The 17726-nt window shown below is 43.0% G+C and overlaps 1 protein-coding gene across 1 annotated transcript; it reads left to right on the top strand.

Moving 5' to 3' along the window:
* The first annotated feature begins 9540 nt into the window (after positions 1 to 9540).
* S100Z (S100 calcium binding protein Z) lies at positions 9541 to 15403 on the top strand. The gene is made up of 2 exons (XM_075854882.1): positions 9541 to 9682; positions 15143 to 15403. Exons 1-2 carry the CDS (start codon positions 9542 to 9544, stop codon positions 15299 to 15301), a joined length of 300 nt encoding a protein of 99 aa, XP_075710997.1. The 5' UTR covers position 9541; the 3' UTR covers positions 15302 to 15403.
* The last annotated feature ends 2323 nt before the right edge of the window (positions 15404 to 17726 follow it).

Raw genomic sequence — 17726 nt, 5'->3', positions numbered from 1 at the left:
CAGATATTTCTATGTTGTTATTAAAGAGGCTCTGTCACCACATTATAAGTGCCCTATCTCCTACATAAGGAGATCGGTGCTATAATGTAGGTGACAGTAATGCTTTTTATTTAGAAAAATGATTTATTTTCACAACTTTATGAGTGATTTTTAGCTTTATGCTAATGAATTTCTTAATGCCCAAGTGGGCGTGTTTTTACTTTAGACCAAGTGGGCGTTGTACAGAGGAGTGTATGACACTGACCAATCAGTGACCAATCAGCGTCAAACACTTGTCTCCATTTATTTACACTGCACTAGCGATATAGTTATATCGCTATGTGCAGCCACATACACAAAGGGTATGTGCACACACACTATTTACGGACGTAATTCGGCCATTTTTGCCCCAAATTACGTCCGAAATAGCGGCTCAATAGCGTCTGCAAACATCTGCCCATTCATTAGAATGGGTCTTATGATGTGCTGTGCAGACGGTATTTTTTTTTACGCCCCGCTGTCAAAAGGCGGGGCGTAAAAAAGACGCCCACGTCAAAGAAGTGCCTGTCACTTCTTCAGACGTAAATTGAGCCGTTTTCCATGGACTCCATGGAAAAACAGCTCTATTTAACGTCCGTAATGGACGCAGCAAAAAGCACCTCAACATGCCATTACGGCTGAAATTACGGTGCTGTTTTCTCCTGAAAACAGCCCCGTAATTTCAGCCGTTACGGACGCTGCCGTGTGAACATACCCTAACACTAACATTACTGCAGTGTCCTGATAATGAATATACATCACTACCAGCCTGGACATGATGTGTATTTAGAATCCTGACACGTCTGTAGCGTCTCTGTGAGATTTACAGCAAGGCAAACTTAATCTCGCGAGATTACGATGTAACCTGTCATTTCAAACGAGATTACGTTTGCCTTGCTGGAATCTCACAGAAAAGATTCAGAAGTGTCAGGATTCTGAATAAACATCACGTCCAGGCTGGTAGTGATGTATATTCATTATCAGGACACTGTAGTAATGTTATAATGTGTGTATGTAGCTGCACATAACGATATAACTATATCGCTAGTGCAGTGTAAATGAATGGAGAGAAGTGTATGACGCTGATTGGTCAGCGTCATACACTCCTCTGTACCACGCCCACTTGGTCTAAAGTAAAAACACGTCCACTTGGGCATTAAGAAACTCATTAGCATAAAGCTAAAAATCGCTCATAAAGTGGTTTAAAATAGATCGTTTTTCTAAATAAAAAGCATTACTGTCACCTACATTACAGCGCCAATCTCCTTATATAGGAGATAGGACACTTATAATGTGGTGACAGAGCCTCTTTAAGTATACATTTAACAAATTAGAATTTTGTCACCCCTCCGCAAACTGTAATGGTGATCATTAAGAAATAGAAATATATCTCAATGTTCAGAGGGGGTGTACTCATTAATGCAGTGTATGTTATGTGATGTGCACATAACAGGTTTTTTTTTAAAGAAAATGTATATTGTTTTTTTTAAACAAAGTAAAATCACAGAGGCTAGGCAGAGGATTATTGGGGAGTAAAAGTAAAAGTGGTTTAGGGGAAGCTGCAAGTGACAGCATGCGGCTCCCTCATCCACAAAATTAGGTCAAGTATTTTCAACACTCATGGTATGTTCACATGACTTATCAGAAGGCCTCCAAAGGCTGGGTTCACACGTGGCGGAATTTCACTTAAATTCCGCTGCGGACACTCCGCAGCGTTAATCCGCAGCGGAGCCGTTTGTCCATTGACTTACACTTTAATTTAGCAGTGTTCGTTTAGACGAGGCGTAAAATTCCGCTGCGGAGCATAGGCTGCGGAGCGGAATTTGGTGTCCGCAGCATGCTCTGTCTGTTGCGGAGCAGTGGCGGACTCATGGCGGAATTTCTCCATTGACTTCAATGGAGATTCTAATTTCCGCAATGAAGTCCGCAGCTGTCATGCACATGTTATGTGTGCTGCGGATCCGTCTTGCTTTTTTAACTTGACATTTCTTCATTCTGGCTGGACCTATGTATTTCTAGGTCTACAGCCAGACTGAGGAAGTCAATGGGGCTCCCGTAATGACGGGAGCGTTGCTAGGAGACGTCTGTAAATAGTCACTGTCCAGGGTGCTGAAAGAGTTAAGCGATCGGCAGTAACTGTTTCTGCACCCGGGACAGTGACTACCGATCCCAATATACATGTATCTGTAAAAAAAAATGAAGTTCATACTTACCGAGAACTCCCTGCTTCTGTCTCCAGTCCGGCCTCCCAGGATGACGTTTCAGTCTAAGTGACGGCTGCAGCCAATCACAGGCTAATAACAGGCTGCAGCGGTCACATGGACTGCCGCGTCATCCAGGGAGATCGGGCTGGATGCCGAAGGAGGGACGCGTCACCAAGACAACGGCCGGTAAGTATGAATTTCTTTGACTTTCACAAGGGAAAGTGCTGTCCCTTCTCTCTATCCTGCACTAATAGGGAGAAGGGAAGTACTTTTACCGCAGTCCGCAGCAGCTAGTCCGCATCAATTTACTGCACATTTTGTGCAGATCCGCAGAAGAATCTGCAACGCAGATTCTGTGCGGCATTGATGCGGACAGTTGCGGAGGAAATCCGCCACGTGTGGTCATGCCCAAACATCTGCCCATTGAATGTCAATGAGAAATACGGCATTCCGTTCCCCCGGGGCGTTTTTTTACGTAGCCGTTTTAAAAAAGAAGTGCATGTCACTTCTTAAACGTTTTTTCATTGGCTCATTAGAAAAAACGCAGCGAAAAACACGAGTGACTTAAAAAACGCATGAAAAGCAGGATCTGTTTTTCCTTGAGAACAGCTCCGTATTTTCAGACGTTTTTGATTTTGTGTGTGCACATACCCTAAGTGTCAAAGTGTTACCAGATCTGAATTTGTCTTGTTTTTGGACTACATCCTGTGATAAATCTGTTGCACGGTGCACTGGGGCAGAGACTGGCACATCATTTATACGGTGTGCCAGTATTGATAAATCTCCGCACTGTTCCATATACAATGTAATATAGTTTAAATGATACTTCCAGTTCCCTTTCGCATAATCAATATTTATCACCTATCCAGAGGATAGGTGATAAATATCTGATCGTGGGGGTCTGACTGCTGGGACCCCCAACAATCTTACCTTGCCGTTTCTGGGAGCTCCATAGGAATGGAGCGGTAGTGTTTGACCACCACTCTGTTCATTGCTATGGTGCTGCCAAGCGCTATCTTCGGCATCTCCATAGAAATAAATGCAGCGGTGGCCGAGCATGCACACTACAGCTCCATTCCTATGGGGCTTCCGGTACTGGCACAGTAAGCCCATTCCCGTGATCGGTGGGTGTCCCAGCCGATGGGCCCCCCAACGATCAAATATTTATCACCTATCCAGTGGCTAGGTGATAAATAATGATTATCAGAAAGTAAGGGTATGTGCACACGACCTATTTTCAGACGTAATGGAGGCGTTTTGCGCCTCGAATTACGCCTGAAAAGACGGCTCCAATACGTCTGCAAACATCTGCACATTGGGTCTTACGATGTTCTGTGCAGACGATGTGTAATTTTACGTGTCGCTGTCAAAAGACGGTGCGTAAAATTACGCCCGCGTCAAAGAAGTGCAGGACACTTCTTGGGATGTAATTGGAGCCGTTTTTCATTGACTCCATTGAAAAACAGCTCCAATTACGTCTGTAATGGACACTGCGAAAAACGCGTGCACTTGTAAAAACGTCTGAAATTCAGGAGCTGTTTTCGCCTGAAAACAGCTCCGTAATTTCAGACGCATTTTGCGTTGCCGTGTGAACATATCATTAGAGTCAGATCCAGCTATTGCCATATAAAATTAAGTTCCTGTATAAAAAGTGTATAATTGTGAAGTGAAGTCAAGATGTGGGAACATATTCCGAATCATAGTCCAAACCAGGGTCAGTTCAGTGATATCTGCAGTACTAGAGTCTAATTCTGTACAGTAATATTCTGTTTTTACTTTGATACTCCCATGATGACTTCTTTTTTAGTAACATAATCATTTGGGGATAAAGTCATTTCACCGTCATGATTGCAAGGGGAATTCATAGAAGATCTGCTTGTCATGTCTGAACCAGTATATGCTTTAACCCGCTGCTGATATGCAGTTTCACAATTTTCCATTGTAGACATATTATGTAATATCTGAAGCAATTGAACAGTACACACTTTATATGGCTGCTGCAGATTACCAATACACAGATACGTTTTTGCAGTAGATAAAGCTGTATTAAGAGGTTCTACAGTAGTTGGGTCAGGTTAGGGCATGACCACACGTGGCGGATTTCCTCCGCAACTGTCCGCATCAATGCCGCACAGAATCTGCGTTGCAGATTCTGCTGCGGATCTGCACAAAATGTGCAGTAAATTGATGCGGACTAGCTGCTGCGGACTGCGGGAAAAGTGCTTCCCTTCTCCCTATTCAGTGCAGGATAGAGAGAAGGGACAGCACTTTCCCTAGTAAAAGTAAACGAATTTCATACTTACCGGCCGTTGTCTTGGTGACGCGTCCCTCTTTCGGCATCCAGCCCGACCTCCCTGGATGACGCGCCAGTCCATGTGACCGCTGCAGCCTGTGCTTGGCCTGTGATTGGCTGCAGCCGTCACTTAGACTGAAACGTCATCCTGGGAGGCTGGACTGGAGACAGAAGCAGGGAGTTCTCGGTAAGTATGAACTTATATTTTTTGACAGGTTGCTGTATATTGGGATCGGTAGTCACTATCCAGGGTGCAGAAACAGTTACTGCCGATCGCTTAACTCTTTCAGCACCCTGGACAGTGACTATTTACAGACGTCTCCTAGCAACGCTCCCGTCATTACGGGAGCCCCATTGACTTCCTCAGTCTGGCTGTAGACCTAGAAATACATAGGTCCAGCCAGAATGAAGAAATGTCATGGCAAAAAAGCAAGACGCATCCGCAGCACACATAACATGTGCATGACAGCTGCGGACTTCATTGCGGAACTTAGAATCTCCATTGAAGTCAATGGAGAAATTCCGCCATGAGTCCGCCACTGCTCCGCAACAGACAGAGCATGCTGCGGACACCAAATTCCGCTCCGCAACCTATGCTCCGCAGCGGAATGTTACGCATCGTCTAAACGAACACTTCTAAATAGAAGTGGAAGTCAATGCAGAAACGGCTCCGCTGCGGATTAACGCTGCGGAGTGTCCGCAGCGGAATTTAAGTGAAATTCCGCCACGTGTGAACCCAGCCTTAGGGTAAATTCACATGGAATGAAAACAAAATAGATTTTCCGTCTGTTGACGCACATGGAAAATACAGTAGCAGGCAATTGGATGAGATTTTAACAGATTTTTTTTAACTAAATATTTCGCACAAATTGATCTGCAGTGAGGATTTTTAAATCCACAGCATGTCAATTTCTGTTGCGAAATGAGCATGGGTTTTTCTGCTGAAGTTAAATTCTGCATTATAATCCCAGTGTTGCAGATTTTGCTGCAGATTACCTATGGATTACCCATGCAGCAAAATCTGTAAGGCCTCATTCACACGGCAGGGTTTCCCGGCCGGGTGCCGGCCGTTCATAAATCGGCCAGCACCCGGCTGCATTAGGAATAATAGACCCCTAATGGGGCTATTCACACGACCGATTTTTTGACGGCCGGGAAAACCGCCCGTCAAAAAATAGGACATGCTCTATTTTCGCCCGGGTACCCGGCCGCCCGGCTCCCATAGAAGTCTATGGGGCCGGGTAATACCCGGCCATCACCGGGATGTGTCCCGAGTGACGGCCGGGTTTTCCGGCTCTTGCGCTCTATCTCCTCCTCCTCACAGCGCAGAGTGACCCGGTCGTGTGAATCCTGCCTAAGTGCAAATTTAATATGAGTATATTTTTGATTTTTGCCTCTTAGGAAATTGCAGGGAAATCCACGAAATTCGGTGCATATTTCCCTGCTGATTTCTCTGGGGATTTGCTGAGGAAATTATTTACAGCAAATCCGATTTTTTGAAACATTTATTTTTATTGGGTTCAAATAGAAAGCATACAATTCGCAATCCGATTCTTATGGAGTTACCCTTATAATAATACACACTGCAGCAACTGGCTGTAAACCGTTTTGTGAAGCGAAAGAGAAGTTTCATGTTATTGTTTTCTGGGGAAACTCTTTAAATGGGTTTTCCCACAGTTGCAGGAGCGTAACTATAAGGCCATGTTCAGACGTGGCAGAATTTTTCCGCTGAAAATGTTGGTGCAGATTCGGGGCAATTACGCAAAGAATCTGCACCAACATTTGCATATTTGACAGGTAATTCAGACATTGCAGAAATCACAGGGGACTTGCCACAGATTTCAGTTTTTGCATTGCAAAGTCTGAAATCCACAGTGATATTCCGCTTCTTCTCTGCAACGTCATGAGCATGCTGCGGAGGGAAAAATCTGCACTGCAGGCTAATTTCCACACAGTTATTTTCTGCAATGTCTGAACTAAGTTTCCTAAAAATGTAAAGAAAGAAATGAAAAAAATGGCTGCTGCAGAATCTCACTGCGGACTGTCCGCAGCGGAATTCAACAGCAATTCTGCCACGTCTGAATGTGCCCTAATTCATAGGACCCCAACCTTGTTAGCTGTAATGCAAACAGCGTCAGAACTACTTTAACTTACGCAGTGATGAAAGGATGTTAAGTCCGGTCATGGAGCAGATCTTCGGTATATAGGAAAATCCACATAGTAGAACTAGACAGCAGAAAGTCACCACCATGGTTTTTCTCCACAAAAAAATAGAAAGTTTTGGCAACTGAGTGGGCCTCCTCTGCCAGGTGCCTGTAGTTATAAACATCACTCCATTGTAATTTATACATAAAGCACTGTACATACAATAAGCAGCAGCAGAAGGGAAGACTCCCCAGAAAGATTGTAGAAATGTTTTCTTAATCGTTATATACATTAAGTATAATGCCTCTTCCTGTATTAAAGGGTTTGTCCCACTACAACAACTTATAACCTATTTACAGGATAGGTGATAATTATTTGATCACTAGGGGGTCTCACTGCTGGGAACCTCACAGATCAAGAGAACAGGGGTCCCATACCTCTGTATGAACGGAGCAGCAGGTCAAACATGCGTGCTGCCGCTTCATTCATTCTCTAAAGGACTACCGGAAATAGTCAAGTACAGCGTTCGGCTATCTCCTGCAGTCCCATAGAAAATGAATGGAGCAGCAGCACCCATGCATGACCTGCCACTGTGTTCATACAGGGGTTTGGGACTCCTGTTCTATTGATATGTGTGGGGTCCCAGTGGTGGGACCCCCAGCGATCAAACACATCATTTATCCTTTGGATAGGTGAGAAGTTGTTGTAGTGTGTCATCTTCTATAATCTGGTGATCACCTTCAGTCCCTCACTATAAGGGCTCATGCACATGACCGTTGTTTTCTTCAGTGTCCTATCCGTTTTTGTTTTTTTTGCAGATAGCATAATGAACCATTCATTACCATGGGACTATTCACGCATTCTTTTTTTTTTTGCGGATCCGTGTGTCCATTCCGCAAATTATAGAACAGGTCCGTATTTGCGTTCCGTATCACCCATTCTAGTGTATGAGTCCGCCAAAAAAAAGGACAGCGCATGGAAGCCACTGGGACCCGTGTTTTGTGGTCCGCAAAACGAAAATGGTTGTGTGCATGATGTCTCAAACTTTCAGACCCAGGTCAGCTGTTACAGTCACAAAATGCCATTATACAGGTCAGTATAAGTCTGTAGCTGAGGATGGAAATGGTACGTAAATCATGCGACGTCTATCACAATAAAAAGATACATTGATAGCCTAATAGAGGAAACAAATACATCTGTTACAGCAATATTTATTTGGGACATATTTTAATAATTTGGTTACTTTTTAATATTTACAGATACAACACACATACCAATATGTGAAGTTCTTGCTTACATATGCGACTTATTAAATTTGGGATACATATATACATACAGGATTCTGTGTGCATAACCTTTCCATATGGATCAACCCCCAGAGGCACTGATAAGCTGCAATGGTAGGGGGGCACTTTGTGTTTACATACTCTTATCCATAGAAGTATATATATATATATATATATATATACACATATATATGTATATATATATACACACATATATGTATATATATATATATATATATATATATATATATATATACACATATATATGTATATATATATATATATATATATATATATATATATATATTTATATATGCTACAAAGATCCCCTGTGATGATGTTGCAGGAAAATTGATCACTTGCTACTGGGTCCTTTCACAGATTACAGCTGATCGGTGATCGCTGGTGGTCCAGCAGTGGGATAGCCCCTTTAACAAAAAGGAGTTCTCTGAACAACCCCTTCAATGCACTCTGTGACTCCTGTGGATTAGCTTTCATTTACCCAAACATATAGAAGCCCTTTAAGAATGTTACTATTGTTTTGATGTGTTTTCCTAACCATTACATGGGGAAAATAACTACCCTCAAGTTTAATAATTGTTTGCTCTTTCGGAGTCCATAATTATCTGGGTCATAAAAGCTGCTACACCTACACTCCATGCTACATAGTCCCTACCATGGTTGTGTTAATGGTATGAATACATTATTTTTGTAGAAACAATACACGCATAAATATTTCCGGCATTACTAAATAATACTAAAGTTTAGTATTACTTGATGTTTTACACGAAAAATAAAACCCATTACTTTGTATTTGTGCAGCCTTCCTCTGCATGAACCCTCCCTGGAGGAAAGCACCATCATTTAAGCAATAACAATGTATTCCCTTCTACCTCAGGGTTATTTCTGGAGATTTTCCTCTGCGCGAGCTTCCTAGCAACTAATTGCCATTACTTCCTACCTGCATTAATGAGCAGATGTACAGTGACAAGTCTCCTCCCCGCCAGGCACTCATAGGTATGCTGGCTGCACAAGGTATACAAAACCTCACATATTCGGGTGATGAAAGTGCACTATGCCAACAACCAATCAGTGCTCAGTGACGACTGACGTAGGCCACTCACCTGTCCTCATTGGTGATCTACGAGATTTTACATTTTGGGAATACCCATGATTAAGTAGGACGCTAGGTATAAATAACCCAGCTACAGAGATTTCTTTACCTATTCATCTTCCTCTCCTTTTCTTGCTGCGGACGCACAGGTATGAAGATTAGTCCCCTTTTGTCACCTATCTTATGCTCAGACTGAATTTCATCTAAAGAATAACCTCTTGAGTTACATCTATTTAAACTTGCTCAAATTTCACGCAGATGTAGCAGCGTTAGGACGCTTGCCTTTTTTTTTTAGTTACTACACATTAAATGATAATGTTGAGTGTAACACTTCTTTTAGTTTTAGATTATTTCAATGTTTAAACTTTATTGCAGCCCTGTCTCCCTATTGGTTAATAGATGGATTCATTTCATTTGAAGAAACCTGTTAAACATTCCACCCTGAATTTTCTTTCGCCCTTTTAAGACAATTATCTCCATCATGCCTACCCAGTTGGAAGGTGCCATGGATACCATGATCCGGATCTTTCACCATTATTCCGGCAAAGAAGGTGACAAGTATAAGCTAAACAAAGGGGAATTGAAGCAACTCTTGCAGAGTGAGCTGACGGACTTCCTTGCTGTAAGTATTTATTTAGTTATTATTATTTATTACCCATTGCGTATATATCCCCAACATATTCCATAGTGCTTTACAGAGATTGCCACCACTCACATCAGTCCCAGTCCCCATTGGAGATTACAATCCACTTTTCCCATCTCACTCAAACACACTAGGGCCAATTTTTATATGAAGCCTATTAACCTTTCATTATGTTTTGCACATGCACGGCCACCTCTCCATTCACTCTCTGCCTACATGTGGCGGGCAGCGGTTGCCTCACCAGGCTAGGCAGGGTCGGGGGAATCCCTGTTCTCCACATAAAAAAACGCACTTATCACACATTTGTAGCTTATCCTGTGGGTATGCCATAAATGTTTGAGTTTGGAATAGCCCTTTAAATATGAATGCCAACCTTTGCCAATATGCAGAAATTTGTCATTGAAGAATAGCTGGAAGATCGTGTTAATTAAGCTTAGTTAATTGGCATAGTCTTCTGGTTATGAAAATCAAGCACTCTCTGTTGACATACAAGTAGAAATAATTTGCTTAAGATGACCAATCTGGAAAATAAATAGTTAAATGGTTACTTTAATTTCATTCATAGCTTTCCGTGCAATTGAAAAGATTAACTCTATATATTCCACATGGCATAGTTTACAACCTGTGGCTCCCCCAGCTGTGGTAAAACTACAACTCCCAGTATGCCCTCTCAGCTGGGGAGCCAGAGGTTGGAGACTATTGGCTTAGAGGGCAACAAAATGAATACATGAATAATATAATACAGGCAGACGTTAGTGCACCACAACTTCCATCATTACATTTCTGAAGTATGAACTTCCTCGTATTTACACACGTGAACAATTTTGTTAACAAATGATATTTTAGGGGGTTCATAGTGGAATCCTAGTGGAGGAAAATAGAGACTGTGGAATTCTGTATTTGAAAGGGAAATACCTTGGAGGTTTATTTCAATATTTTTTAATATATCTATTTGCATGTGGATTTTCTATTTAGGAGGTAGAAGGCTTAGGCTTTGTGCAGTGTATTATAGGGGGCTTATCCCCGTGCGACACACTTTTGCATAGGGCTGTTTGTTTTCATTTGTATTGCTGTCACCAAACACAATGCTGTCACCACATGTAAATTCCTCCTGCTTAAATCCTTACTTTGTTTGCAATGCAAGGAAGATTTTTATGTTCTTTATGTTACCAATAGCAGACAGTTTCTCCAGCCAGGTCTGCGAATATGAGCTTATGTGAGAACGATCCTCAGCTGATTCAGAGCCTCTTGGGAAGCAAATCTGTCTGTTGCTATATATTGCGACAGAACAATTATTTCTATAGAAGATAGTTTAGAGAAATAGATTGAATTGTATATAAAATCTGCTGTACCTTGCTTGTAGCATTTTCTGCTTCCGTTTAGCTCTACAATAACATTGCTATTGATCTCCAAATAGAACTTTCCATTACTCATTGAGCATGGTCCATGTTTTCTGACAATATATACTCATGAGTCATTTTCACTAACGGCTCATTCATTACTAAGCATTGACGTGAATTGATTTGGACCACAAATAATTGCCTTTTAGCTATAGTATTATGTTTTGAAATTAAAGGATGACTATTGCACAATTGAAATGGTAATAGCAGCCTTATTATTGCAAAATAAAGATTTTTTTCAGTCATAGATTTATAGGTTTTATATGGTTGAAAACAAAAGCATAACTTAATACAAACTTTGGAAATTTGGTGGCAGAAGCATACATTCATGATTAAATGCCGTTACAGCTAAGTCTTCTCAAATGTTTTTCAATATACACTTTTAGGCTGGGTTCACACGTGGCGGAATTTCACTTAAATTCCGCTGCGGACACTCCGCAGCGTTAATCCGCAGCGGAGCCGTTTCTCCATTGACTTCCACTTTAATTTAGCAGTGTTCGCTTAGACGATGCGTAAAATTCCGCTGCGGAGCATAGGCTGCGGAGCGGAATTTGGTGTCCGCAGCATGCTCTGTCTGTTGCGGAGCAGTGGCGGACTGGTTGCGGACTCATGGCGGAATTTCTCCATTGACTTCAATGGATATTCTAATTTCCGCAATGAAGTCCGCAGCTGTCATGCACATGTTATGTGTGCTGCGGATGCGTTTTGCTTTTTTAACTTGACATTTCTTCATTCTGGCTGGACCTATGTATTTCTAGGTCTACAGCCAGACTGAGGAAGTCAATGGGTCTCCCGTAATGACGGGAGCGTTGCTAGGAGACGTCAGTAAATAGTCACTGTCCAGGGTGCTGAAAGAGTTAAGCGATCGGCAGTAACTGTTTCTGCACCCGGGACAGTGACTACCGATCCCAATATACAGCTACCTGTAAAAAAAATTGAAGTTCATACTTACCGAGAACTCCCTGCTTCTGTCTCCAGTCCGGCCTCCCAGGATGACGTTTCAGTCTAAGTGACGGCTGCAGCCAATCACAGGCCAATAACACGCTGCAGCGGTCACATGGACTGCCGCGTCATCCAGGGAGGTCGGGCTGGATGCCGAAGGAGGGACGCGTCACCAAGACAACGGCCGGTAAGTATGAATTTCTTTGACTTTCACAAGGGAAAGTGCTGTCCCTTCTCTCTATCCTGCACTGATAGGGAGAAGGGAAGTACTTTTACCGCAGTCCGCAGCATCTAGTCCGCATCAATTTACTGCACATTTTGGGCAGATCCGCAGCAGAATCTGCAACGCAGATTCTGTGCGGCATTGATGCGGACAGTTGCGGAGGAAATCCGCCACGTGTGGCCATGCCCTTAGGGAGCGCTCACATGTGATGTACTTGCATTGTATTTCTGAAGCATAAACATACCCTGCGGAAAACTTTACAGATTATGCCTATATTCTCCCCATAGACATACATTGTAGTTTTCTGCCACATATTTTTATGCTGCGGAGATACAATGCAAGTATGCCACATGTGAGAACCCCCTTACCAATTTTTCTGTGGGTAAAATTCTAGCTGCACCAACACAACAGTTAGGGTATGTGCACACACACTAATTACGTCCGTAATTGACGGACGTATTTCGGCCGCAAGTCCCGGACCGAACACAGTGCAGGGAGCTGGGCTCCTAGCATCATACTTATGTACGATGCTAGGAGTCCCTGCCTCTCCGTGGAACTACTGTCCCGTACTGAAAACATGATTACAGTACGGGACAGTTGTCCTGCAGCGAGGCAGGGACTCCTAGCATCGTACATAAGTATGATGCTAGGAGCCCAGCTCCCTGCACTGTGTTCGGTCCGGGACTTGCGGCCGAAATACGTCCGTCAATTACGGACGTAATTGGTGTGTGTGCACATACCCTTAGGGCTTTCACAAACAGGAGCATTGCAGCTATATTTAACTGTTTGTATTATGAACGTTAAGGCTGGGTTCACACGACCACTTTAACGTCCGTAATCGACGGACGTATTTCGGGCGGAAGTCCCGGACCGAACTCAGTGCAGGGAGCCGGGCTCCTAGCATCATAGTTATGTACGATGCTAAGAGTCCCTGCCTCTCTGCAGGACAACTGTCCCGTACTGTAATCATGTTTTCAGTACGGGACAGTAGTTCCACGGAGAGGCAGGGACTCCTAGCATCGTACATAACTATGATGCTAGGAGCCCAGCTCCCTGCACAGAGTTCGGTCCGGGACTTCTGCCCGAAATACGTCCGTCAATTACGGACGTTAAAGTGGTCGTGTGAACCCAGCCTTACAGACAGACCTTCTGTGGTTCTATTACACATCCTATAGAACAATGCAATGTCCAGTTGTTGAAGACTTTTTACAAATCCCAATATGCAGCTGGATTAGAGCCCTTCAAGTGATTGTCCACTTTTTAACATAATTTAATATTTAGGCTCAAAATTCTTAATATGATTAATAATATCTTTATTGTGGGTCTAGCTCCATTTTTCTGATACAGTGCTTCAAGGCCAGGTTCCCACATAGCGTAAACGCTGTGGAATTCTGTGCGGAAATTCCGCAGCATTTACAGTAGCAGCAAAGTGGATGAGATTTAGAAAATCTCATGCCCACGCTGCGGGAAAAAACCTAGTGTAAACGTTAATAAATTGACCTGCGGTGCCGAATTTAAATCCGTAGCATGTCAATTTATGCTGTGTTTTCGTTGATTTACTGTTGCGGGTTTCCCTATTGAATTTAATGGGGATGCAAAACCCGCAACAGAAAGCTAAGTGTTGTGACTTTTGCGGCGCAATCAAAAGCGATTACGCCATAAAAATTGCATCTCCGGATAAAAATAAAAAATTCATACTTACCCAGAACTCTCTCCTTTTTCCTGCAGCCCAGCCTCCTGGGATGATGTTTCATCCCATGTGACCGCTGCAGCCAATCACAGGCTGCAGCGTCACATGGCCTGCAACGTCATCCAGGGAGGCCGGACTACGGAGGGTTAAATGTGAACGGCTTTTTTTTTTCACAGCCCTGCTTTTCGCAGCGGAAATTGCGTTAAAAAAATTGTGGTGCGGTTTTTCGAACGGAATGTGCTGCGGGTTCCAGTTCAGATACACTGCGCAGTTTTTACGCAGCGTATCTAATCATGGGAACCCAGCCCAAAGCCAGGGCTACACTGAGACTTTAACTCTTTAGTGACAGTTGCAGTCCACAAAGATTACATGCAACTCAATGTATTCATTTGGACTGCAGCTGTAGCTCAATAGTTAAATTCAATCAGTAGCACTGCATGAAGTCTAGGTGTAGCCTTGGCCTATATCCTCAATATAGTTATATGATAAAATTTTGTCTGTCTGCAGCCAACACTTAGGGTATGTTCACACAGGCTATTTTTAGCCGTTTTTCGGGCCGTAAACGCCCGGAAAAACTGCTAAAAATGCGGGTGCTGAACGCATACAAACATCTGCCCATTGATTTCAATGGGAAAAACGGCATTCCGTTCCCACTGGACTTTTTTTACGCTGCCTTTTTTTAAAAATGGCAGCATAAAAAAAAGCCTCGTAAAAAGAAGTATATGTCAATTCTAGAGCTGTTTTTGGAGCCGTTTTTCATTGACTCAATAGAAAAACAGCTCCAAAAATGGCTGCAAACTGATTTATTATTGAGTTCAATGTAAATACATTATGCAGTAAGCTCATAAGCTCTCTCTTGTGGTAACTGCAGATAGCCCAAAAAAATTAATTTTAAGAAATTTCTGAGACTTAAATATTGATTGCCTATTATAAGGATAGGCCATTAATATTTAAGTCCTGGAAAATCCCTCTTAACTCTAAAAATATAAAAAGGATTTGGGGGTTAATTCACCCAGATATATCAGAAACACTGAGCCCCAACCATTATAAAGATAAGTGTTAAGGAAATAATTAGCGAAGAAATTTGGACCTATTTAGCAAAAGAAAAATTTTTGTTCAAGGTGCACATTCACTTTAAGCACATTTTAGATTAATCTCTTACACTTTATATTTTTTCCTTTTAGTGCCAAAAAGATCCACAGCTGGTCGATAAGATCATGAACGATCTAGACTCCAATAAGGACAACGAGGTTGACTTCAATGAATTTGTAGTGCTGGTGGCAGCTCTGACTGTGGCATGTAATGACTTCTTTGAAGAGCAGCTGCGGAAAAAGGGAAAATAAATATGGTTTGGGCATTACTGAGATGAATTCCGCAGGCAATGATTGTCCAAGTGTGACACATCAGCATTATGGATATACCATGTCAATAATTGTTACATAATAAATACTGGATAAAGTCATTGTTGTCCTTGCAGTTAATTCATTAGCTAAGATCGGTGGTGTTCTGGGGAAGCAAGTTATTGTGATTACAAGCAAAATTGGTAAAATCCACCAATTAATGTGCACTTTGGTGGCTTCAATAATTTACAGCAGAAGTCGGAAGCTATGAAAAAATTGAAAAAATCCCATTCGATCACAGCAGGCATATAAAAATTGTTTTAGGGCATCATTTATTTTTACAAAATTTCAACACGAACAATCTATTTAGATTTTGGCACAGATTTGACACATCTTTCTCCAATGACTATAATGGAGAAAAATGTCAACATTTAGGCTGGGTTCACACGAGCACATTAACGTCCGTAATGGACGGACGTATTTCGGCCGGAAGTCCCGGACCGAACTCAGTGCAGGGAGCCGGGCTCCTAGCATCATAGTTATGTACGATGCTAGGAGTCCCTGCCTCTCCGTTGAACTACTGTCCCGTACTGAAAACATGATTACAGTACGGGACAGTTGTCCTGCAGAGAGGCAGGGACTCCTAGCATCGTACATCACTATGATGCTAGGAGCACGGCTCCCTGCACTGAGTTCGGTCCGGGACTTCCGGCCGAAATACGTCCGTCCATTACGGACGTTAATGTGCTTGTGTGAACCCACCCGTAAGATTTATTTTTGAGGTTTTTTTTTTGTGTGGTAGTGGTACAGCTTTCTGCCGCACCACTACAATCTCCTGAAAAGGTCCTTAAAGGGGTATTACAGCCACAAACACTTATCACCTATCTACTGGATAGGTGATACATTTTAGATCGGTGGGGGTTCAACTGCTGGGATCCCCACCGATCGCTGTTGTTAGATCGGTGGGGGTCTGACTGCTGGGGTTCCCACTGTCACCCCCAACCGCACAGCCATGGCAAGAAATAATTTGGAGCAGCGGTCGAGCCTGTGTGCTGATGCTCTATTCAAATGCCACCGGACTGACGGAAATAGCCGAGTGCAGTGCAATGGCGATTAGAGGGGCTCCCAACGGTTGGACCTCCACCAATCAAACATTTATTACCTATCCAGTGGATAGGCATAATAATAATACATTTTTATTTACGTAGCGCCAACATATTCCACAGCACTTTACAGTTCAGGGGGTACATTGTACAGACAATATCAGACAATAGCGACAAAACTAATTTACAATTCAAACAAGAGGAGTGAGGACCCTGCTCGCAAGAGCTTACAATCTATGAGGAAATAAGGGAGACACAAAGTGTAAAAAAATGCTTGTGATGTACAATGGTCCAGCCATCTTTTATACATATGGGGTGGCACACAAAAAGCTGCATGAGCCGGTCACCAGCCAGTACCTGTGTATGACAGACATGAAGTGTATTAAGGTGCAAGGAGTGTGGGGGATACTGCTGAATGAAGGGGCCTCATGACTAATGTAAAGGGGGGCCAGGGAAAGTAGTCAGATTAGCGAATGTTATAGGACTGTCTAAAAAGATGTGGCACATCTAAAGCTGTAAAAGTTGGGAATTAATCTTATTGTCTAGGGTAGCGCATTCCAAAGAACTGGTGCAGCACAAGAAAAATCTTGGAGACGGGAGTGGGAGGTTCAGATTATGGCGGATGTTAATCTGAGGCCGTTGGCAGAACGTAAAGCACGAGTAGGCTGGTAGACAGATATGAGGGAGGAGATGTAAGGCAGTGCAGCACTGTGGAGAGCTTTGTGGGTGAGAGTAATAAGTTTGAATTTAATTCTGAAGAATATGGGCAACCAGTGCAGTGACTGGCAGAGGGTAGAGACGTTGGTGTAGCGGTTGGTCAGAAAGATGAGCCTGGCTGCTGAATTAAGGATGGAGAGGGGAGAGTTTAGTGAATGGAAGACCGATTAGTAATGAGTTACAGTAATCAAGACGAGAGTGAATCAGAGCGACAATGAGAGTTTTGGCAGTTTCCACAGTAAGGCCTCAGGCACACGAACGTAAAAACGCCCGTAATTACGGGCCCATAGACTTCTATTGGCCATGGGTACCTCCCCGTATGCTTACGGGAAGGTGCCTGTGCCGTTAAAAAATATAGAACATGTCCTATTTCACGCCGTAATTACGGCACGGGCAGGCCCATAGAAGTGTATGGGGCTCCCGTAATTACGGGTGGCTACGTGTGTGCACCCGTAATTACGGGAGCATTGCTAGGTGTCGTCAGGGGATAGTCACTGTCCAGGGTGCTGAAAGAGTTAAGTGATCAGGAGTAACTCTTTCAGCACCCTGGACAGTGACTACCGATCACAATATAGATCAACCTGAAAAAAAAAGACGTTCATACTTAC

The sequence above is a fragment of the Rhinoderma darwinii genome, chromosome 1, assembly GCF_050947455.1.
Source record: "Rhinoderma darwinii isolate aRhiDar2 chromosome 1, aRhiDar2.hap1, whole genome shotgun sequence".
Taxonomy (NCBI): Eukaryota; Metazoa; Chordata; class Amphibia; order Anura; family Rhinodermatidae; genus Rhinoderma; species Rhinoderma darwinii.
The sequence above is the reverse complement of the archived record's forward strand: the minus strand, read 5'-3'. Positions and strand labels throughout refer to the sequence as shown.